The sequence below is a fragment of the Podarcis cretensis genome (assembly GCF_951804945.1).
Source record: "Podarcis cretensis genome assembly, chromosome: 10".
Taxonomy (NCBI): domain Eukaryota; kingdom Metazoa; phylum Chordata; class Lepidosauria; order Squamata; family Lacertidae; genus Podarcis; species Podarcis cretensis.
This window is the reverse complement of record NC_137179.1, coordinates 77,666,850-77,688,897: the sequence shown is the minus strand read 5'-3', so window position 1 is coordinate 77,688,897 and position 22,048 is coordinate 77,666,850. Positions and strand designations below refer to the sequence as shown.

Here is a 22,048-nt window from a genome sequence, read left to right as displayed (position 1 = left end):
GAGCATCGGACAGAAGATCACCAGGTTGATGGACTATAGGGAATTGGCGGATATGACTGGCAGAATCCGGGACCAGGGAGAAGAGTCGGTGGAAGAAGATTGGAAAAAGTTTAAAGACTATTTATAAAAATATTGTAAAATTAATGAGTGTTAGAAAAATGTTGGAAAGGAGTTATATGGCTTTAGTAGAAATGTTACAAGGTATTAAGTACAAATAGATTATTAGAGTATTAAAGGGAAAATAAGGTTAAAATATGTTAAGACAATTATATATTAAAGGGAGAATATGTTAAGATAAATTACAGGACAGAAAACAGAGGAAGATGGAAAGGAATTGCTGAAACAGGTAATTAAAGTGGAATACAAAAAGGGAGGTGTGAGGAGGTCGCTGAAACAAGTAAATGAAAGTTAAGATACTGAACTTATTAGATGTGTTTTAAATTGTGTTTGTTTGGTTTTGTTAATTTAATGTTTTGGGGTTGGTGTTGTGTGGTGTTTTTGTTTTTGTATTGTATTGTTTTGTTTTGTTTAATTCTTTTTCTTTCTTTCGTAGTCTTTAAAATGTTAATAAATATTATTTTTTTTTAAAAAAAGATTCGCTGTTCAAAGCCTAACAGTACAGTGGTGCCTCGCAAGACGAAATTAATTCGTTCCGCGAGTCTCTTCGTCTTGCGGTTTTTTCGTCTTGCGAAGCACGGCTATTAGCGGCTTAGCGGATTAGCGCTATTAGCGGTTTAGCGGCTATTAGCGGCTTAGTGGATTAGAAAAAGGGGGGGAAAGGGAAAAAACTTGCAAGAACTCGCAAGACGAAAGCACCTCAAAAGACGGAAAACCCTTTCGTCTAGCGAGTTTTTCGTCTTGTGAGGCATTCGTCTTGCGGGGCACCACTGTATAGTCGTCATAATGAATCAGTACATTCACTGATTTACATATGCTGCAGATAATGGACACAATCCAGCAGCATTGTCCTGCTCAGGAGGATTCAGCTGGATTCTGCCCATTTTGGTGTGGTTTTTTTAACCAATTATGTTTGTAGATCCCTGTAACTTTTACAAGATCAAAGATGCCATTTTGTAATGTTGGATCCCCACTACTGGCAAGGGCACATGGACCTGAAAGAAAACAACTTTCACTTTTCAGTTCAGATTTGTGAAAGATTCAGGGAAGAGGTGGAAGAGATGTCTTTTTTGCTTGTAGACCACCTGGAGGTTATTGAAAAGCAATAAATGTTGTATTCCATTTTTATGAATGCCTCCTTTCAAGGTAGCCTCACCTAAAGTCACCTTACAGTATAGCACATCTAGATAGTGTGCTCAGAGGGACATGCAATGCAATAAACCAGACTCATTGCTGAAACAATATATTGCAGCAGGCACCCTCTGCTAAGCTGAAACACACTTGTACGAGATGAAGACAAAGCTTGCAATTTTGTATTAAAGGGAATCTGCAAGAAGCTTTACAAAAAGTTCTATATTTTAATTTTAGGAGAGATAAAGAATTTGCAGTGGGTTTCCTCCTCTCAGATATAGTATGATCTCCTGATCATGTATGAGAGATTTCCTGACTAAGATTCCACCTTGATTGAAGGGCAAGACCACACAACCTTTAATTGAGAAATCCTTCTTTGCATCACACTTAGTTCAGCAGTCCCTGGAGTAATTAGGTATTAGCATAGCAAAGATCCCAAGTAGATGAGAGACATAAACCACCAAGACCATAAATGTGCAGCAGAACCATATGTTGGGAAGGAGAAGTAGTGTGTGTATGAAGTCTAAAAGCCAGCTGACCCAATCAGAAGAGGCCCTCATGCATTAGCCCATTCAGTCTTCAACTGAATATACCCAAAGGTTGGGTATATGTATTTATTGTGTAGTTTCTCATATTTTTATTCCACCATTGGACAACAGTCCTTATATTGGCATACAATAAAAACAAAAAAGAGCCATTTTCCATCAGTCCCCTGATAAGATTTTAGAGACAGGAAACAGAATAGGGGAGGGAAAATTCAAGGACAGGAAGGACTTAAACATGGAATTTACAGGTCAGATATAAATAAATAATTTCAAAAAGGATATATAATATGGGGGAGGGGGACAAGGATGCTGTCAGACCTGGATCATGTTCAGTAGAGGGTGCAGTGAGGGAGAAGGAGATGAAGGCCATCTGTATACAATGGCAGCGGCAGGGCTAGGTGCTCAGACTGAGTGAGCAAAGCTGACCATGCTGCTTTTAGAGACTGTTTAGAAGCACCAATTTTTCAGTTAAGCATTATATACATTGATTAAACAGGAAGGGGGCAGACAGAAAAGAAAACAGGGTCCCTTCACTTTTAATAGTTGTATGAAACTATTGTCAGAGCAGGGCCCCTGTCCTCTCCTTGCCATATTCTGGGAATACCACCTAGAATGCTCTGTCCTGTTGGTGCAAGGAGATATTTTACACTGGTGTGGGCTGGTCTCCCTGCAGATCCCTCCTTTGTTCAGAGCAGGGTTGTGATGCACAAGTTAACTCCTCATCTGACATCCCTCAGATCACCAGTTTGGTACCCACTGTAGGAGTTTTGGGGCTCACCTAGCATGCCGTGCCCAGAAAGAAGGCATGAGCATGGAGTATGTCAGCAAGGTGACTGTGGGAAATGGCTCAAGGATTGACAAGGCAGTGGACTTAACAAACAATGACAGATATACCAGAGCAAATCCCAGCCTGGGCCAAGTGAAATTATCTGAATAAATGAATCAAAAGGAGGTTAGGCCCGGCTTCCAGTGGCCTATCCATGCCACTGCTTGCTAGGGAAAGATTAGCTCTTTCAGTTGCTACAGAGAACATAATCAGCCTAATTAAACCTCTCAACATGTGATTCCAAGATCTCCCATTGTTCAGTGATTAATACCCTGCTGTTTTTAATGTTTGTTAACAAATTGTTATCTGTGTGGTAAGGTGTTAAGAGTATAAAACAATACTAGATTTTGGAAGGGAAGTTGCTACATGCATAATAGAAATCACTATTCAGCTTTGATGGTACACAGAGAGTGGAAATAACTTTATAACTGTTATTACAGGGAGTCTAGCTAAAAGCATTTTTAAAAACTACCCAATTCCATCTTGCTTTTCTTTTCTTGCTTTACTTTTCCTTCCTTCCTTTTTTTAAATGCACGTTTTCAAACTATAAGTGTTGGCACCCTCATTCAACATTCTCCAGCCACTGAATGCTTAACCAAACACAAGATCTTACACAACCTCCCAGGATACACACACACACTGTGGAGAAACCTCTTGGCAAAGCTCTAGAAGGCGAACTGTGTGGTAGCAAAAATGCCAAAGGGTCTAAATGAATCCTTAACATGAATACATTGTACAGCCGTACCTTGGTTTTTGAACAGCTTAGTTTCCAAACATTTTGGCTCCCGAACACCGCAAACCTGGAAGTGACTGTGCCAGTTTGTGAACTATTTTTGGAAGCCGAATGTCTGACGGGGCTTTTGCAGCTTCTGATAAGCTGCAGGTTTTCAAACATTTAGGAAGTCGAATGGACTTCTGGAACAGATTTTGTTTGACTTCCAAGGTATGACTGTATTGTGCTTTTGTGGACTGCTGCTTACTTTGTCAGATGTATAACGTGAAGGGTGATTGGATTCAGTGGAGGACAGGATTCACTTAACAGTTGTGTAGAAGAGGGTACTGGGTAAGCATCATCGAACAACAACCAGGACCCACGGTTGATCCTTGAGGATGGGCATATTTTTATTCTTACTGATGGAAGAAACAAGCCTTACTCATTGTAGTATGTAATATATGTTTATGGGTTTTGCAGAGATGGGGAAAGAGTTCTGACAGGGACTGAATCAAATAGTTTCCACCCTTTGCCTTCTAGCTGGCTCGCCACAATAAAATACTGCAGCATATGCTGAAGCCTGGGTCTGATCCAGAAGAAGGAGATGATGCTTTGAAGCACTATGCTAATCACACAGCCCAGATTGAGGTAAAGCGTTGTTCACTGAATGCAAAACATGTAGAGTCAACACACTTGGACCTCTGGAAAATGCCTCTGAACCTCCCAGTTCCATGAACGTCAAAGTTAGCCATCTCGTTAAGAATCTTCATTGCAGGGAGTGGAGTAGATGAAGCTGGAGATAATTTCTAGTCCTTTATTTAAATGAGGCATTCACTTGAGTTCCACTCTAAGGGACAGTGCATTAAAAGAGGGAGGGGATGTGACAGCCACCATTCAGTTCTGAACAATGTGAAGAAGGATGTGCAGAGTAGACAAAATTAAGTACCGTATTTTTCTGCGTTAAACCTCATGCCCCCATGTATAAGATGCCCCCTTTTTTCTGGGACTCCAAATTGAGAAAATTTGGGGAGATTGCCCAGAGTTGTTGAGCTTTTTTTGGGAGGATTGCCCACAGTTGCTGAGCTTTTTTTGGGGGGGTTGCCAAGAATTGTTCACTCACAGGACCGCCACAGCCAATCGTGTGCACGTCGACAAATCCGCCAATCATCTGTACACTCGCCAAAAGCGAGCGCCAATCGCCCGCCCAATTGCTGCAGTAGCCAGTGGCCTTGTCACACCCACCAATCACCCGCAGCAGCCACCAATTGCCCATCCCACCTCTCCACTATCCATGTAGATAGATAGATAGATAGATAGATAGATAGATAGATAGATAGATAGATAATTTATTACGGTCGGAGACCAGCTTATAAAACACACTTGGGGGTACAGTCACAGAAGGAAAACAAACAATTAAAACAATGTACAGCAATAAATTTAAAAACAATGTACAACAATAAACTACCGCAGGTAGTTTACCCAGAGTCACCCATAGATCCGAGTTTGGGGATTTTCTTAACAAACTAGTTTGAGTTGGGAGATGGTCTGCGCCTGCAGACCTATACACAGAATCTGGTGACCATGCTAGTCATTATCTGATTCTTGCCTAACAGGAAAAGGTCGAATTTTTGCTTTTCTGGGAGGTCAGCGAGCCTCACCAGTAGAGGATCAATGGTCTTACTACATGCCTCTTCATAAAAGGAACATCTAAAGAACAAGTGCTCTGGGCTTCCTATCTCCCCCAATGAACAGGCACAAAGTCACTGAGCTCTTTCCAGGACCGGTGAGGGCAGAGCTGAGCTTCTGGCGAGTGTAAAGGCCCTTCTTGCATTTTTATATACAAGAAAGAAGAGATATGCCACCGGTGCTTATACACTATCCATGTATAAGATGACCCCCAATTTTTAGCATAATTTTTAAATAAAATAACCTTGACATACACAGATAAATACTGTATTTCTTCACACAGCACACAATCTAGAAATTACCAGCACAAGGTTTGGTGGTGGCCACTAGCTTAGGTGGATTTTGAAAGGATTAAGAGACGTTAACGAGTTATTCTCTTTTTTAATTTTTAATTAGTGATTAGCAGGGCTTTTCTTCAGCTAGAACTCACCTCTCAAGTGGGCGCCATTTCCATTATAAGAGAACAAGTGAGGCGTTCATGGCAGCGCCATGGTGCAGGTTGACGATGCCCAGGGGCAGGGCATGGAGGATGGCCATGGCAACCCAAGCCCTCTCCACTGGCCAAGCCACGGGTCTGACAGGAGATGGAGGAGACTAGGCGGTGTGCACAGAGTTTAGCAAAGTGAAGGGAGGGAGAAATAGGCTTGAAGCTGCCCAGCAAGGAGAGCAGACCTGAAGGCTGTGGCACCATGTTCACGAAAAAGGAGGCAGCTGCCAGAGCCTCTCCTCTCCTTGGTGGGTGGCAGCAATGGCGCCCTCCCCCTCCCTCTCAGCTGGCCAAGGGGTGGGCATGTGCAGGTGGCAGCACCGCCCTAGCCCTGAAGGCCCAGCCTGGGATTGTCTTGTCTTGCCTCCTCATGGCTCTGGTCTTGATAAGGAAACCTGTCATTGGGGTGCCTGGTTGTGCCGCCTTGCACCTCTTCAAAAATCTGTGCCTGCAGCCCTCCTGACCCTCCACATGCTACACCCCTGGTTCATGGTGAGTTCTGGCATCTTATTTTCTAGAAAAGCAGCACAGTAGTTATAAGCCATTACGACTAAATGCAGTCTCTATGTTTAGCACCAGTATACTTCAAAGTATCATTTCTTGGGGGCAGACAATGCTTAATGGCCAGCACCACTGTGCCCCAAGCTTCTGCACCAGTGTTCTCCAAGCTGGTGGCATCCAGATGTTTTGGACTACAACTCTCATCAGCCCCAGCCAGCATGGCCTAATGACTTGGAATTAGTGCCTAGAACATCTGAGGACACCAGCTTGGGGATGGCTTGTCTAGACAATCTGGCTGACCTTTGCTGGAAACAAAACAAAGGACCTTAGTCTAATCCAGCAAGGCAAATCTTATGTTCATATGACTATAGCAAACTACTTTTGGACTTGGAACATGGGAATTTCATGGCAGAGATTTTGAAATGGGCACTGCTTTTCTAAGATTTTAGCTCTGAGGATACTGATCCCAGTGTCTTTAAACTTGTTTGCATGGGGGATCCTGCCACAACCAAAGAAATGCATTTTTCTTATAAAACTGCTGTTTTAACTTGTATCAAGAAGCTTGAGCAGTTGAGAAAGCGTTGTGACCATTTATCAAGATAGTCAAAACTTAATCATTTGCATCAGTATAGAATGAATTTACCATTTAATGGGACATTTTAATTGTTTGCCTTGTGTATCAGTTTTGGCCCAAACTGAAGCCACTTTTCAAACCTTAAATTTCAGGTGTTGACAGTAGGACCTTAATCTTCTTGATTAAGTGTTCAGATGGCAAAAGGCTGAGTCTATTTGCTCAGGTTCTGAATGCTAATTGTGGGGAAAATTTGTCCTGGCAAGTAAACAAATCAGCGCAGAAGGACTTCATCCTGCATAATAATATATGTCCTTCCTGTACTTCAGCTTTCACTGTAGCATTGCATTCCAGCTGATAAACCTTGGTCCACACTTTAAAGTTTGTGGAGGGACACCATTTCAGTCCTAGTCTCTAGAGCCTCTAGGGCAGAAGTCCTCATAGCTGCTCTGAAGAGGCAAGCAGATGAACCTGGTGCTTTGTTGGACTCACCACAGCTTTTCCACATAGTGCTAAACCATGATTTAATGTTACATACAAATACAGTCAGCATGTTGCTTTTTAGACATTCAGGACCACACATTAGAGAGAACCTCTGGCTCATCTCTATCCCCTCTCAATATACAGAGGCCCAGTTCACATGTAATACCAAGCCAAATCATGCTTTACCATTCATGATTTATCTGGAGTGAGACAAACCATGAGCCCAAGTTATATTTGCTCATTCTTGGTAAGTGAATTCATTTGCTCATTCTTGGTAAGTGAATTCTCTCCATTAATTTTCATTATTGGCTTAGTGTTGCATGTGACCCAGGTCAGTGTAGCACAATGTGTGAGATGCAGAGACCACCTTTGTATGTGAGTAGGTACCACTCGCAAAACTTTCTCATCCCTTTTTTAATGGGGACACTGATCACATACAAGTAGATTGTTTTTTGTGCATGGAGGGCATGAGGCAAAGCCTCCCTCCCACATCTGGCAGCATGTAAGACCCATGTGTTCACCAGCACTTCCAGCTCATGCTACTTTCTTTAAAAATAAATCATTTTAATCATTGTGTAATGCTTAGCATTTTACTGTTTTCTGCAATTAAAAATAATTAAAAATAAGCTTTGCTGTGCTTTGGGGATGCATCATTTTCTAAACATTTCTTTCTACCTTTCAAGGGATGCTTAGGATTTTGGAGGGCAAAGACTGAAGTTGAAAATCTCCCAAAGTGAAGCTTGCAGAGCATCTGTTAAAGAACAATCAATTTGCTACCCTTGAAATTAATATTTCCCTCTTTCCTGCTTGTAGACAAACTGTAACTGTGCCAAATTACATTGTCTGGAAGATGGATAGAATTTAGCTGTATCTATCACCTTATTTGTCCCTTTCCTCAGCCCATAGAAGCAAGAATCAGTTTATATATGATATTCAAACCTTGTATGCATCTGAGTGAGAAACATATATTTGCAGATCGTCCGTCATGATAGGACTATGGAACAAATAGTCTTTCCTGTGCCAAATATCTGTGAATTCCTCACGCATGAATCCAAGTACCGTGTGTTCAATACTACCGAGAGAGATGAACAAGGAAGCAAAGTAAATGACTTTTTCCAACAGACAGAGGATCTGTATAATGAAATGAAGTGGCAAAAGAAAATCAGGAGTAAGTACAATAATTTGTGAGCTTGTTACATGCTATTGGCCTAGTTCACACAAGATGTAAACCAAAGTTTGTCCCACTCTCTGAGATCAAGCAGTGTATGTCAGCATTCTGATCAGAATTTCTGTGTGTCCATGTGATACTGTGTAGAAAAAAAGAGAGACACTCATGTGACATGGCTCCAAAGCATTTTAGATCCAGAAGTCAACAACGACTTGTGCTTAGTCACAAGTGAAATCTGAAAAGCTGATCTGTACTGACTCTTAATTGCAGATTCTGTTTCGGAAGTTTCTACCTGAAGACAACAAGCACATCTCTCTCCATAAAGAACAGTGACAATTAGTGTCAATACCTGTCTATGTGGGATAGTTTGTATGGAATATTAATGAATAGCACCCAAATCATGACAGGATTTATAATTTCCTCTGTGTGTGTGTGTGTGTGTGTGTGTGTGTCTATCTGAAATTGCTGTGCTCAGTAGTTATGAGAAGACGCTGATTCAATTATCACCTTAGCAATGAACTGAGGCAAGCCAGTAACTTGCATCTATAATTAGAGGATAATAATGCCAACTTACTTTACAAGCATGTTATAAAGAATACTGAGTTAATAATGTATGTGAAGCACTTTAGAAAAGCTTTATTATTTTATGCCATCCCCAGGAGCATGATAAGAATCATCATCATCAGTTTGAGTTTTTTGTATGTCACTTCTTCATGGTAAAACCATGCTGAAAGCAGCTCACAACAAAAGAAATATATAAAAAAAATCAAGATAATTCATTAACCATTACAAAACAGAACACATTTTAAACAAATAGTCATACTAATACTAATAGGCAAAACAAACAATATGAGCCAGACAGAGAAGCACAGACCAGGGACTCAGCTACACAGCTGCAAGTAAAACGTTTTAAATGTGTTGTAAAGTGCAATATACAAATTGGACACTAGATGGCAACTGAGCTATGCAAAATTCAATGTGTTTTTCAAAACATTAAAGCATTTTCACAGCATTTTTTTATATGTGTGTAGATTCCACTAGGACTTGCAGGACTCACAGCTAGATGGAAATGAGCCAGTGGTGACCAAGTTCTTTGAAAAAGCAAATCCAAAATGGTCAGCATAATTTCTCAGTGTGGATAGACTCTCAGTGCTGGCTCAGTAATTGGCCACATAGTAAAGATGAGTTTAAGACCTTGCATGTGTGGTCATCAGATTTATGTTCAGCTTCCAGTATGTACCCTGACCAAACCTTTCAACAGTGACTTTAATTAATACATTATGCCCAGGTATCATACCAGTTTTACATGGATACTATATCATCATTACTGGGTCTGCTTCTTGGTGCAGCAAGGGGTATTAAGACCAGATCCTCCACAGACATCCCTGATTTAGAGAAGCCATCCCAGTTTTTTATTTGATCCCGGAACTTTTCCTTAGGATGTTCCTATTTACATTGGATAAATGTTGGAGGGTATGGAGTTATCCCACCCCTGAGCCATCTGAAGGCAATCCTATATAGGGAAGGTTTTTTTAATGTTTAATGTTTCATATTGTCAGAGCTGCCCCTAGGTCCCAGCTCACAGAGGACCAATGCCAGGCTGTTGTTATGTACAAAAGTCTTTATTGAGGTTCAGTCTCCATTTCAAAGCCGCAGCGCGCTGCTCTACGTCTTAATCCTAGACCGGCGAAGTACCGTCTGAGTCTCCTCCCCTATGACACCAGTTTAAGATCCTAGCCTTGCTCCACCTTTTACGCTGCTCTCTCCTCCTCTGGGTCCTCCTGCCCGCTGGGGCATTGCCCTTTCTGGACTCTTCCGACGCTGAGTCGCTCAGCTCCTCCCCCTCCCTCCGGCGGGCTTTAGGACCCGGTTCCCAATCCTCATTCTCTGCTGTCCCGCGCTCCTGTACATTTGAACTTGCCTCTCGCGCCAACCCAGTGACCTTCCTCCTGACCGTTACACTACTTCTGTCACTGCTTCCCTCTTCCGGGATACTGGCCGGATCTGACCTCCCCTCCGTTGTCTGACTCTCCGATGGAGGTGTGGTCAGCCCTGCCTTATCTTCTCTCCCTGGTGGGGAATGCACTGGCCCCGATCCTTGGGACTCTTCCCCCCCACTCTGCTCTGGTGGGGAAGCTGGTCCTGATTTCCAACTACTGCTCTGGGAGTCCCTGCTGCCCCCTTGCTCCTGGGGCGTTCCCCTTGGGAACCCCCTACCCCTGGCCACTGGCGCCCCCTTCTGTGAATCTTCCGATTCACTGGAGAGGCTCATGGAATCCCTCGGTCCACTGTCCTCTTCTCCTACGCTCCCCTCGGATTCTTCCCCTTCGCTCTCCATCTCCTCTTCTCCCTGTGCCTCTGCTCCTGAACCCCTGACACACATATATATATGAAGCTGCCAAGAATGGCTGGGGAACCCAGTCAGTGGTGCCTCGCAAGACGAAATTAATTCGTTCCGCGAGTTTTTTCGTCTAGCAAATTTTTTGTCTTGCGAAGCAGAAATCCCATAGGAATGCATTGAAATTCAATTAATGCGTTCCTATGGTCACAAAAAGTCCAAACAAAGCCAAATTTGATACAAAAAGAGTTTATTAACTGCTCTTTAAAGTCACACATACTGTAAAGAGCATTTCAAAAATTGAAGGAACAATAAATTAAGTTTCTAAACATGACAGAAAAACATTTTAAAATCAACAAAGTGTACAGTACATTTTCTAAGACTCTGGGGGACAACTCGAAGAAGGTTCCTCTTCCACTCTTTGCTTCTTGCTGAAGAATCTGTCCATGGTCTGCTGCTTCATCCGCCTTTTCAGCACCTCCCTGAAAGGCGACATGACCCTCATATCAAAAGTGTTCACAAGGTCATGTGCCAGGTCCTTGTCAAGCCTGCACATCTTTCCACTTCAGGCAAATGTCCCTCAGTTCTTTGGAGGACAGCCGTTCCTCAGTTGCTTCCTCCTCTTCCAGCGAGGCCTGCTCCTGCGCAGCCTCTGCCTGCAGTTCGACCAGCTCCTGGGTGGTCAGCTCGTGGTCGTGCTCTTCCACCAGCTCGCTGATGTCCTCCTCTGTGACCTCCAGGCCCATGGTCCTCCCCAAGGAAACAATGTCCTGCACCACTGTTGACTCTGGTGCATCAGAGTCACTTGGTGCCACACAGTCCGGCCACAGGCTGCGCCAAGCGCAATTCAGATTTCTCTGGCTCATCCCGTTCCAGGCCGTGGTGATCATCTTCAAGCAGGTGACGATGTCAAAGTGGTCCTTCCAGAATTCCCGCAGGGTGATGGTGGTGCAATCAGTCACCTCGAAGCATCGCCTGAAAAGCTCCTTGGTGTAGAGTTTTTTGAAATTGGCGATGACCTGCTGATCCATCGGCTGGAGCAGTGGGGTGGTGTTAGGCAGCAGGAACATGATGCTGATGAAGCTGAACTCCTCCAACAAGTCCAACTCAAGGCCTTTAGGATGAGCAGGAGCATTGTCCATCAGAAGCAAAGCCTTCAGCGGCAGGGCGTTGTCCAGCAGGTACTGTTTGACAGCAGGGCCAAAAGCAAGATTGACCCAGTCCACAAACAGCACACGTGTGACCCAAGCCTTACTGTTGGATCGCCACATGACACTCAGCTGCTCCTTGTCAACCTTGTGTTTCTTGAAGGACCGTGGGTTCTCCAAGTGGTACACCAGCAGGGGCTTGATCTTCAGGTCGCCGCTTGCGTTGGCACAGAAGAGCAGGGTCAGACGGTCCTTCATGGGCTTGTGGCCAGGCAACTTGGACTCCTCCTGAGTGATGAAAGTCCTTTTGGGCATCCTCTTCCAAAACAGCCCGGTCTTGTCGCAGTTGAAGACCTGCTGTGGAACGTAGCCCTCCGTCTTCACAACCTCCAGGAACTCCGCTGCAAAGTCTTCAGCCGCAGGAACATCAGAACTGGCAGCCTCTCCATGCCTGACCACGCTGTGGATTCCAGATCTTGCCTTGAACCGGTCAAACCAACCTCTGCTTGCCTTGAAGACTTCTGGCTCACCTGAGGTTCCTGGCTGTTCCCGGACGAGGTCTGCGTGCAAGGCCTTGGTCTTCTCACAAATGACGGCCTCAGTCACTGTGTCCCCTGCACGCTTCTTCTCTTCTAACCAGATGAGCAGCAACTTCTCGACCTCCTCCAGAACAGCTGGGCGGTTCTTCACGATCCTGGTGACTCCCTTGGCTGCATCAGTCGCCAGGATCTTCTCCCTCATCTTCAGGATGGTCCCGATGGTCGATGGATTCCTCCCTGGTGATGTCTGTCACACGCATTCCACCGTCATGCTTCCGGATGATCTCCTTCTTCATTTCCAGCGTCACCTTCTCCTTCTTCCTCTCGCCGGCCTCTGCAGCAGCAGTCTTCTTGGGTCCCATGGCAGCATAGCTCCTACCTTCGTAAACTCACACACACACACAAAAATCAGTGCTTCACATCCAAAAAATTCAAAAGCACCCAGCCACCCACCACACAGAAATTCAAACCCAGAACCAAGTCCCAACCAACCCAACCCAAAATCCAAAAACCCCCAAAAAAGTTTTAAAAGTTTAACTTTCCAAATGGATGCAAAAGAAGTTTTGGAAAAGCTTCAAAAATCAGCAAAGACTTCAAAAACCTCAAATGTCTGCAAAAGAAGTTTTGGAAAAGATTCAGAAATCTCCAAAGTCTTCAAAAACCTCAACTGTTCCCCCAGCCACCCACCCACCACACAGAAATTGCAAACCCCTCCCCAACTGTTGCAAACCCCTCCCCAACTGTTCCCCCAGCCCCTCCCCAACTGTTGCAAACCCCTCCCTAACTGTTCCCCCAGGCACCCACCACACAGAAATTCAAACCCTGAATTATTTTTTTAAAAAACAACATGGCCCAATGATCACAGAAAATCAGAAAAATTCAAAGAAAAACCCCACAAACTCCCAGATTCTTGCAAACCCCTCCCCAACTGTTCCCCCAGCCACCCACCACACAGAAATTCAAACCCAGATTTTTTAAAAAAAACAACAACAACATGGCCCAATGGTCACAGAAAATCAGAAAAATTCAAAGAAAAACCCCACAAACTCCCAGATTCTTGCAAACCCCTCCCCAACTGTTCCCCCAGCCACCCACCACACAGAAATTCAAACCCAGAATTTTTTTAAAAAAATAAACAACATGGCCCAATGGTCACAGAAAATCAGAAAAATTCCAAAAAAACCCAACCTACAAGCTCCCAGATTCTTGCAAACCCCTCCTCAACTGTTCCCCCAGCCACCCACCACACAGAAATTCAAACCCAGAATTTTTTTTAAAAAAACAGCAGACTGGCCCAATGGTCACAAAAAATCAGAAAAATGCAGAAAAAAACCACACAAGCTCCCAGATTCTTGCAAAAAAAACCAAAACCCCCAACACCAAGTCCTTGAATTCCAAACACCCCAACCCAAAATCCAAAAACCCCCAAAAAAGTTTTAAAAGTTTAACTTACCAAATGGATGCAAAAGAAGTTTTGGAAAAGCTTCAAAAATCAGCAAAGTCCTCAAAAACCTGAAAAAGGGCTACCAAACCGCGTGCTATCAGTTGCTCCTCGAAGTCAAGTCGCAACTGCACCTCTTCAAGCAATGCACCCTTGGTTTTAACGGTTTTAAGACAAAGGAAACAAAGTTGCTAGACGTTTTCGTCTTGCAAAGCAAGCCCATAGGGAAATTCGTCTTGCGAAGCACCTCGAAAAACGAAAACCCTTTCGTCTAGCGAGTTTTTCGTCTTGCGAGGCATTCGTCTTGCGGGGCACCACTGTAGTAAAATTATCATTATGGAGTGGAATGTCCCTATTTTCATTGGAGAAATGTTGGAGGGTATATAAGAACAGGCAAAGGGATGTCCATGTGTACATGCCTCAACCCTTAAGTCTAACCCATAACCCTCAATGCTCAAGTTGTTCTCATGATGGAAGCTCTGTCCCAATGTCCAGCAGTGTTTAGAGAATTTTCAGTTGATGATTTTAAATATATGAAGCTCCTAAGGCCTTCTAGTTCTCTAGTTTTGATTCTGATGACTATTTTTTTATTTGTCCCCACCCTTCCTCTCTCCCACCTTATCTAGGTGAAGCTGCAACACTGTCAGAGTCAAGGGGGGCTCCAGCCCACCACACGGCCGCTACTGATGAATCATCTAGTATTGATTTATCTATGTACATACTGCTTAATTGCCAAAGTAGCATTGAAGCAGGTTACAAGTATAAATCTACAATTTAGCCTCAGTTGTTTCTCTCATGGTAATGGGCTTGAAGCCTAGGCTAGGCCCTCCTGGATACCTTTCCCCCTTTCTTGGTCTCTGAGTGACTTGGCCTCCATGGTTCATACTCACCCCTCTCTTCCATAATTTGTAGTTTTACTCACATGTGATGTCACAGGTAAATAAAAGAACAAATCTAGGTGGGAAGCCAGCACCACACAGCAGCTGCCTCTGCTGCCTCTTGTCTAATGACCTTGACTGGCTGCCCAGGGCCTCTTTTCATTGTGAGAACAGAGCCTAAATTTGTTTCATTTCAAACCCCCTGGTGCCCACAGATGTTTAGTTGTTTACTGCTTCATTGCAGGAGATTTTACATCACATCACTTCTAGAAACTGTTATTCTTTGATGATCATAATTCTGCTTCCTCCTTGTCAGAATGTTGCTCTTCCCTCCCCAGATAATCCAGCTCTATTCTGGTTCTCCCGGCACATTTCCCTCTGGGGAAGTATATCTTTCAATCTGGCCGTTTTCATCAACCTAGCGGTAGCTCTTTTCTACCCATTTGGAGATGATGGCGATGAAGGTAAGCAATTTCATTTCTAAATTTTCAAAACCCAGCATAAATCTGGAGCCAGTGTTACCTCATTTCTTATATATATATTTCAAGTTTTGCCTATTCCCATCCCTCTTCTTCAGCTAAAGAGATGGCAAAACAAACTCGATGCATATGTGTCAGGAGGCAAAAAATCTAGGATAAGAAACAAAACTCTTTACAGACATGGGATGGGAATGCCTAACTTAATGTTAAACTGTGCTGCTTTTCAAATCAAATCCTTGATCCCATTGCTCAGCAGAAGAACACAGGACCCTTGGGTCCAACTTGACAATGTCCCTTTGACACCTTCAATGAGAGGCTGCCCCTTCTTACCTTTGTCCTTGAAGGAAGTAAGGAAAATAGGCAAACAATTTACTAGATCAGTACTGATGGTGTGGAGAACATGGAACAAAACAGTGGCCCTTCACCAGTGGTCCCATTCCTGGATCATCCAGCTTTTAGATACACAAATAAATATAAGCTGTTCGAGGATTGGGAAGACGTAGGCATTTACACTGCTCACTGGAAGGACAAATTGTGAAGCTGAGGCTCCAATACTTTGGCCATCTCATGAGAAGAGAAGACTCCCTGGAAAAGACTCTGATGCTGGGAAAGATGGAGGGCACAAGGAGAAGGGGACGACAGAGGACGAGATGGTTGGACAGTGTTCTCGAAGCTACAAACATGAGTCTGACCAAACTGCGGGAGGCAGTGGAAGACAAGAGTGCCTGGCGTGCTCTGCTCCATGGGGTCACGAAGAGTCGGACACGACTAAACGACTAAACAAACAACAACAACAGGCATCATCAGAGCTTGCAGGGCAGCGGTGTGCGCCTAGCGGCGCGCGCAGTTTGATCCATCTTTTAGATTTAGGGGAGCTAGTCTCAAACGTTTGTTGGGGGAGACCTAGGGTTTTTTTGGGGGGGGAGTTATTTGTCCTGTCTGCACGCTTCTTATGATGGAGGACCGCTGTAGCCACCCCCAACGACACGTTCTCAAGATGGAGAGTGAGGGAACAGCTGCGGTCGCCTGCGGTTCCTGCGCAATGTTTGCCATCTTGCCAAAGGTTGCAGGCAGCTTTACCTGCAGCAATTGCATGTTGATTGCCCTCTTAAAAGACAAAGTCCAGCAACTGGAGGAACGTGTAGCTACGCTCCAAAGAATTAGAGAGCTGGAGCTCTTCTTGGAAGCAACAGAGCACACCGTCTCCACCAAGGAGGAGACAGGGGACTCCCCTGAGAAGGAGGCTAGTTCACCAACACAGGAGCCAGATATATGGAGAAACGTGACTCAAAGAAGTAGGAGGCCCAGGGTTCGCTCTGATTGTTTAGAAATACACAATCGCTTTGAGGTCCTCTCCCCTAGCATGGAAGACGAAGAGAAGACCTCATTTGAGGATCTCTCCCTCATTACAGTCGATCAGGTATATGAAGAAGAGCAGCAAAGTCAGTCCTCAGGGAATGTGCAGGCGACCTTGGAACGGACAGCTCACGGAAGAACCCCAACCAAACCTAAGAGGAGGCGTGTAGTGGTGATAGGGGATTCCCTACTGAGGGGAACAGAAGCAGTGATCTGTGGGCCTGACAAGATATCTCGGGAAGTGTGCTGTCTCCCCGGGGCTAAGATCCAAGATGTAACTGAACGACTGCAAGGAATCATAAAACCCACTGACAAATACCCCTTCCTCTTGGTTCATGTGGGAACCAATGACACTGCAAGCAATAGCCTCCAGAAGATCAAAAGAGACTATGAGGCTCTGGGTAGGAAATTGAAGCAATTAAATGCACAAATTGTCATCTCATCTGTCCTCCCAGTTGAACGACGTGACCCAGGGAGAGAGAGAAAAATAGTGGAAGTGAACAGCTGGCTTCGCAAATGGTGTAAACAGGAACGGTTTGGATTCTTAGATCAGTTTCTTGAAGATGGACTTCTGGCAAGCGATGGGCTGCACCTCACAACGGTTGGGAGTAATGTTTTTGCCAAAAATCTCAGAAACCTCATCAGGAGGGCTTTAAACTGACTAATGTGGGGGAGGGAGACAGTGCTCCTGAAGGTAGGAGTCGCTATCAATTGATGAAGATGATCATCCAAATGTCATAGACCAAATGGAGCAAACAGCACGCAGACCTAGTGGTGGGAGGAAAAAATCCTTAAATAAGAGACACGGGGGAATGATTAATGGACTTCAATGTCTCTACACTAATGCGCAAAGCATGGGTAATAAACAAGATGAGCTTGAGCTCTTAGTACAGCAAACTAAATATGACATAATAGGCATCACTGAAACCTGGTGGGATAAGTTCCACGACTGGAATGTAATAATGGAGGGATACAATCTATTTCAGAGAAACAGACCAGACAAGAAAGGAGGAGGAGTGGCGTTATATGTCAGGGATGTGTATACCTGTGAAGAGATCCAAGATTTAGAACCTCAAAGCCAAAGTGAGAGCATTTGGGTCAAAATTAAGGGAGAGAAGAATAACAGGGACCTCATTGTGGGAGTTTACTATAGATCCCCAAGCCAAACGGAGGACATAGATGATGCCTTCCTGGAACAGATGGCCAAGCATGCAAAAGGAAGGGAGATAGTAGTAATGGGGGACTTCAATTACCCGGATATTTGCTGGATGTCAAACTCAGCCAAGAGCATAAGGTCAAACAGATTCCTCACTGGCCTTGCAGACAACTTCGTTGTCCAGAAAGTGGGAGAAGCAACAAGAGGAACAGCCATTTTAGATCTGGTCCTAACCAATGTTGATGACCTGGTTAGTGGGGTAGAAGTGGAAGGATCATTAGGCGTGAGTGATCATGCTCTTCTGAAGTTTACTATACAGCGGAAAGGAGCAGCCAAGCATACTAGGACTCAATTTCTTGACTTTAAGAAAGCCGACTTCATAAAACTTAGGGAAGTGCTGGGTGAGATCCCACGGACAGTAATACTAAAAGGAAAGGGAGTTCATGATGGCTGGGAGTTTGTTAAGAGGGAGATAGTAAAAGCACAACTTTAGGCAATACCAATGAGACGGAAACATGGAAGGTGCCTAAAGAACCCAGGGTGGCTATCTAAAGAACTTTTAACTGAGTTAAGATTTAAAAAGGATATGTACAAAAAATGGAAAAGGGGAAACCACCAAAGAGGAATTCAAACAAATAGCCAGCACGTGTAGACACAAAGTCAGAAAAGCTAAAGCGCAGAATGAACTCAGGCTTGCTAGAGAGGTTAAAAGCAACAAAAAAGGCTTTGATGGGTATATTCGTAGCAAAAGGAAGAAGAAAGAAACAGTGGGGTCACTCAGAGGAGAAGATGGTGAAATGCAAACAGGGGACACAGAAAGGGCTGAACTCCTCAATGCCTTCTTTGCCTCAGTCTTCTCCAATAAAGAAAACAATGCCCGACCTGAAGAATTTGGAGCAAATGATTCAGCAGAGGAAACACAGCCCAGAATAACTAAGGAGATAGTACAAGAATACTTGGCTAGTTTAGATGTATTCAAGTCTCCAGGGCCAGATGAACTGCATCCAAGAGTATTAAAAGAACTGGCAGATGTGATCTCAGAACCATTGGCAGTCATCTTTGAGAATTCCTGGAGAACAGGCGAAGTCCCGGCAGACTGGAGGAGGGCAAATGTTGTTCCTATTTTCAAAAAGGGGAAAAGAGAGGACCCAAATAATTACTGCCCAGTCAGTCTGACATCAATACCAGGGAAGATTCTGGAGCAGATCATTAAGCAAACAGTCTGTGAGCACCTAGAAAGGAATACTGTGATCACCAATAGTCAGCATGGATTTCTGAAAAATAAGTCATGTCAGACTAACCTGATCTCATTTTTTGACAGAATTACAAGCCTGGTAGATGAAGGGAACGCAGTGGATGTCGCCTACCTTGATTTCAGCAAGGCATTTGACAAGGTGCCCCATGATATTCTTGTAAAGAATCTGGTAAAAATTTGACCATGCTACCACTCAATGGATTTGTAACTGGCTGACTGACCGAACGAACCCAAAGGGTGCTCATCAATGGTTCCTCTTCCTCCTGGAGAAGAGGACTAGTGGGGTGCCACAGGGTTCTGTCTTGGGCCCCGTCTTATTCAACATCTTTATCAAAGACTTGGATGATGGACTCAAGGGCATCCTGATCAAATTTGCAGATGACACCAAACTGGGAGGGGTGGCTAACACCCCAGAGGACAGGATCACACTTCAAAACGACCTTGACAGATTAGAGAACTGGGCCAAAACAAACAAGATGAATTTTAACAGGGAGAAATGTAAAGTATTGCACTTGGGCAAAAAAAATGAGAGGCACAAATACAAGATGGGTGACACCTGGCTTGAGAGCAGTACATGTGAAAAGGATCTAGGAGTCTTGGTTGACCACAAACTTGACATGAGCCAACAGAGTGACGCGGCAGCTAAAAAAGCCAATGCAATTCTGGGCTGCATCAATAGGAGTATAGCATCTAGATCAAGGGAAGTAATAGTGCCACTGTATTCTGCTCTGGTCAGACCTCACCTGGAGTACTGTGTCCAGTTCTGGGCACCACAGTTCAAGAAGGACACTGACAAACTGGAACGTGTCCAGAGGAGGGCAACCAAAATGGTCAAAGGCCTGGAAACGATGCCTTATGAGGAACGGCTAAGGGAGCTGGGCATGTTTAGCCTGGAGAAGAGGAGGTTAAGAGGTGATATGATAGCCATGTTCAAATATATAAAAGGATGTCACATAGAGGAGGGAGAAAGGTTGTTTTCTGCTGCTCCAGAGAAGCGGACACGGAGCAATGGTTCCAAACTATAAGAAAGAAGATTCCACCTAAACATTAGGAAGAACTTCCTGACAGTAAGAGCTGTTCGACAGTGGAATTTGCTGCCAAGGAGTGTGGTGGAGTCTTCTTCTTTGGAGGTCTTTAAGCAGAGGCTTAACAACCATATGTCAGGAGTGCTCTGATGGTGTTTCCTGCTTGGCAGGGGGTTGGACTCGATGGCCCTTGTGGTCTCTTCCAACTCTATGATTCTATGATTTACACAATCCGTGACCTGCTTCCTGGAGGGAAAGCAATTTCCCAAGAGGAACTGCAAGGCAAATTAAAAGGCACTCTTACTACCTGGTTTCAAGTAGCTCGGGCTCATTCTTTTCCACTTCGTTTTGAGTGCAGGGCAGAGGGCCTACAGACACTTCCTTTGTTTGAATCCTTATGCAGCAGGCCAGCATATGCCCTGAAAGGTGCCGCTTCCCAAATATACAGCAATCTGTATATCAGGAAGTACAGGTGGGGGTGCTAGAATCCTTCAGTTGTATAGGAATTAGATTTAGGCCACCCAACTGAAAGGTAATGGGTATCTGGACCACTCCCCGTTCAAAACCATCTCCGCTCGCTAACAAGAGGCCTCCCTCAAGGGAGGCAAAATGTAATCCCTCCCCTTCCCCTTTATATTGGAAGGGCTGTGGAAAGCTTGGTTCATTCATTCATGTTTGGTGGGAATGCCCTTATGTTAAAAACTTTTGGAAGAGAGTATTCCATTATATCCGCAATTACAGGGCAACCCCTTTCTCCAAATCCTGCCTTAGCCCTACTATCTTTGGAAATAGATTTAGGCTCCATCCTGTGCCACAGTGAACTAGTAGGCTTCTTACTGACCGCAGCACAATTAGTGATAGCTCAGCAATGGAAGAACCAGGCTGAAATACCCCTGAACATAGGGGGAAATAATATCTGGGATACAGGAATGTCTGAGAGTCTCTCTCAACTAGGCTTCCTCTGGCCCTCCAGATGTTTTTTGGCCTACAACTCCCATGATCCCTAGCTAGCAGGACCAATGGTCAGGGATGATGGGAATTGTAGTCCCAAAACATCTGGAGTGCCAAGGTTGAGGAAGCCTGCACTAGACACAGGAGGGCAATTGAAGGCATAAAGTATAGAGAAACGTGGACCCATTTCTTTAGCTATGTTAATGACCAAAATCAAGACCTTCTTATGCAATACCAATTGCTCAATATTCTCAGTGGAGAGGTTACATGAAGTAATATGTTTGAATGTTGAATGTGTAAGTGTAGGTCTAGAGACAATGGATAACATACATGATTAGCTATACTGCTGAGTAAGTGTTTAATGGTTATTGTATTTGTTTAAAAACCAATAAAAAATGTTTTTACAAATGTCTGCAAGTGTTTAAAAGTGAGAGATCTTAATTTGTGATGTTTGGGGCAGCAGATATGGCAAGGGTGCTAATAATTGTTAAGTGAGAAGTTTAGGTGTCATTCAGAAAGTTCTGCGCCAACATGCTCACATCCCCCGAGGCATATGATTTGCTCCTGTCATGTGTTCTGATTGCCTTCTTCAGCTCCGTGCAGCTGAATAACTCCCATCATGTGCTCTTGGAAGTACATTAATTCCAGTATTCTTGGAATTAATAGGTTAAGCTCAGCACCTAAAATGTGTGGGCATGTCCTGAGAGTCAGCGGGGAGCAAAGGGAAATACCTCTTCTGGTTTAGGACTAGTTTTCTTGGGGGAGGGGAAGAACATGTCTCATGTTTTAATCACTGCTAACCGTACCCATGTCAATTTTTCACATATTTTTAATTATACTGAGTAGGGCTGGAAAGGTTAGATGGAGTACAAAACAGGGAGTTGCATCATCACTGAAGTGGCAGCTTTATTTATTAAGAGTTAAGATTACCCAGACAACCATGCAGATGAATGTTAATGCCTACATGAATAGAGGGTCTCACCTCCCCCCCCCAAAAAAAAGAATTTTAAAAACATGCATGTAAGAGCCAGATTAGATATACATGCCAAGTGGTAAAGTGGCAATAATGCTTTTTTCTAGAAAGTTCTATTTCAGCTGGAAGATTTGGGGGGGGGGGTGTTGCCTGTTTGAATGCTCTTTGCATATAACTACGTAATATCTCTCTCTCTCTCTCTCTCTCTCTCTCTCTCTCTCTCTCTCTCTTACACACACACACACACACGTAGCCTTTTCTCTGATGTACTATATTTCTGTG

General features: G+C 44.1%; 1 protein-coding gene across 8 annotated transcripts in view; it reads left to right on the top strand.

Moving 5' to 3' along the window:
* The window catches only part of ITPR2 (inositol 1,4,5-trisphosphate receptor type 2), a 292,662-nt gene that overhangs the window by 247,547 nt on the left and 23,067 nt on the right, over positions 1 to 22,048 (top strand). For all 8 annotated transcript variants that reach the window (XM_079993294.1, XM_079993291.1, XM_079993290.1 and 5 more), the window contains 3 exons: positions 3,872 to 3,979; positions 8,035 to 8,227; positions 14,910 to 15,035. In XM_079993294.1, coding sequence (XP_079849420.1) covers positions 3,872 to 3,979; positions 8,035 to 8,227; positions 14,910 to 15,035 — 427 coding nt within the window. The remainder of the gene's footprint in view (positions 1 to 3,871; positions 3,980 to 8,034; positions 8,228 to 14,909; positions 15,036 to 22,048) is intronic.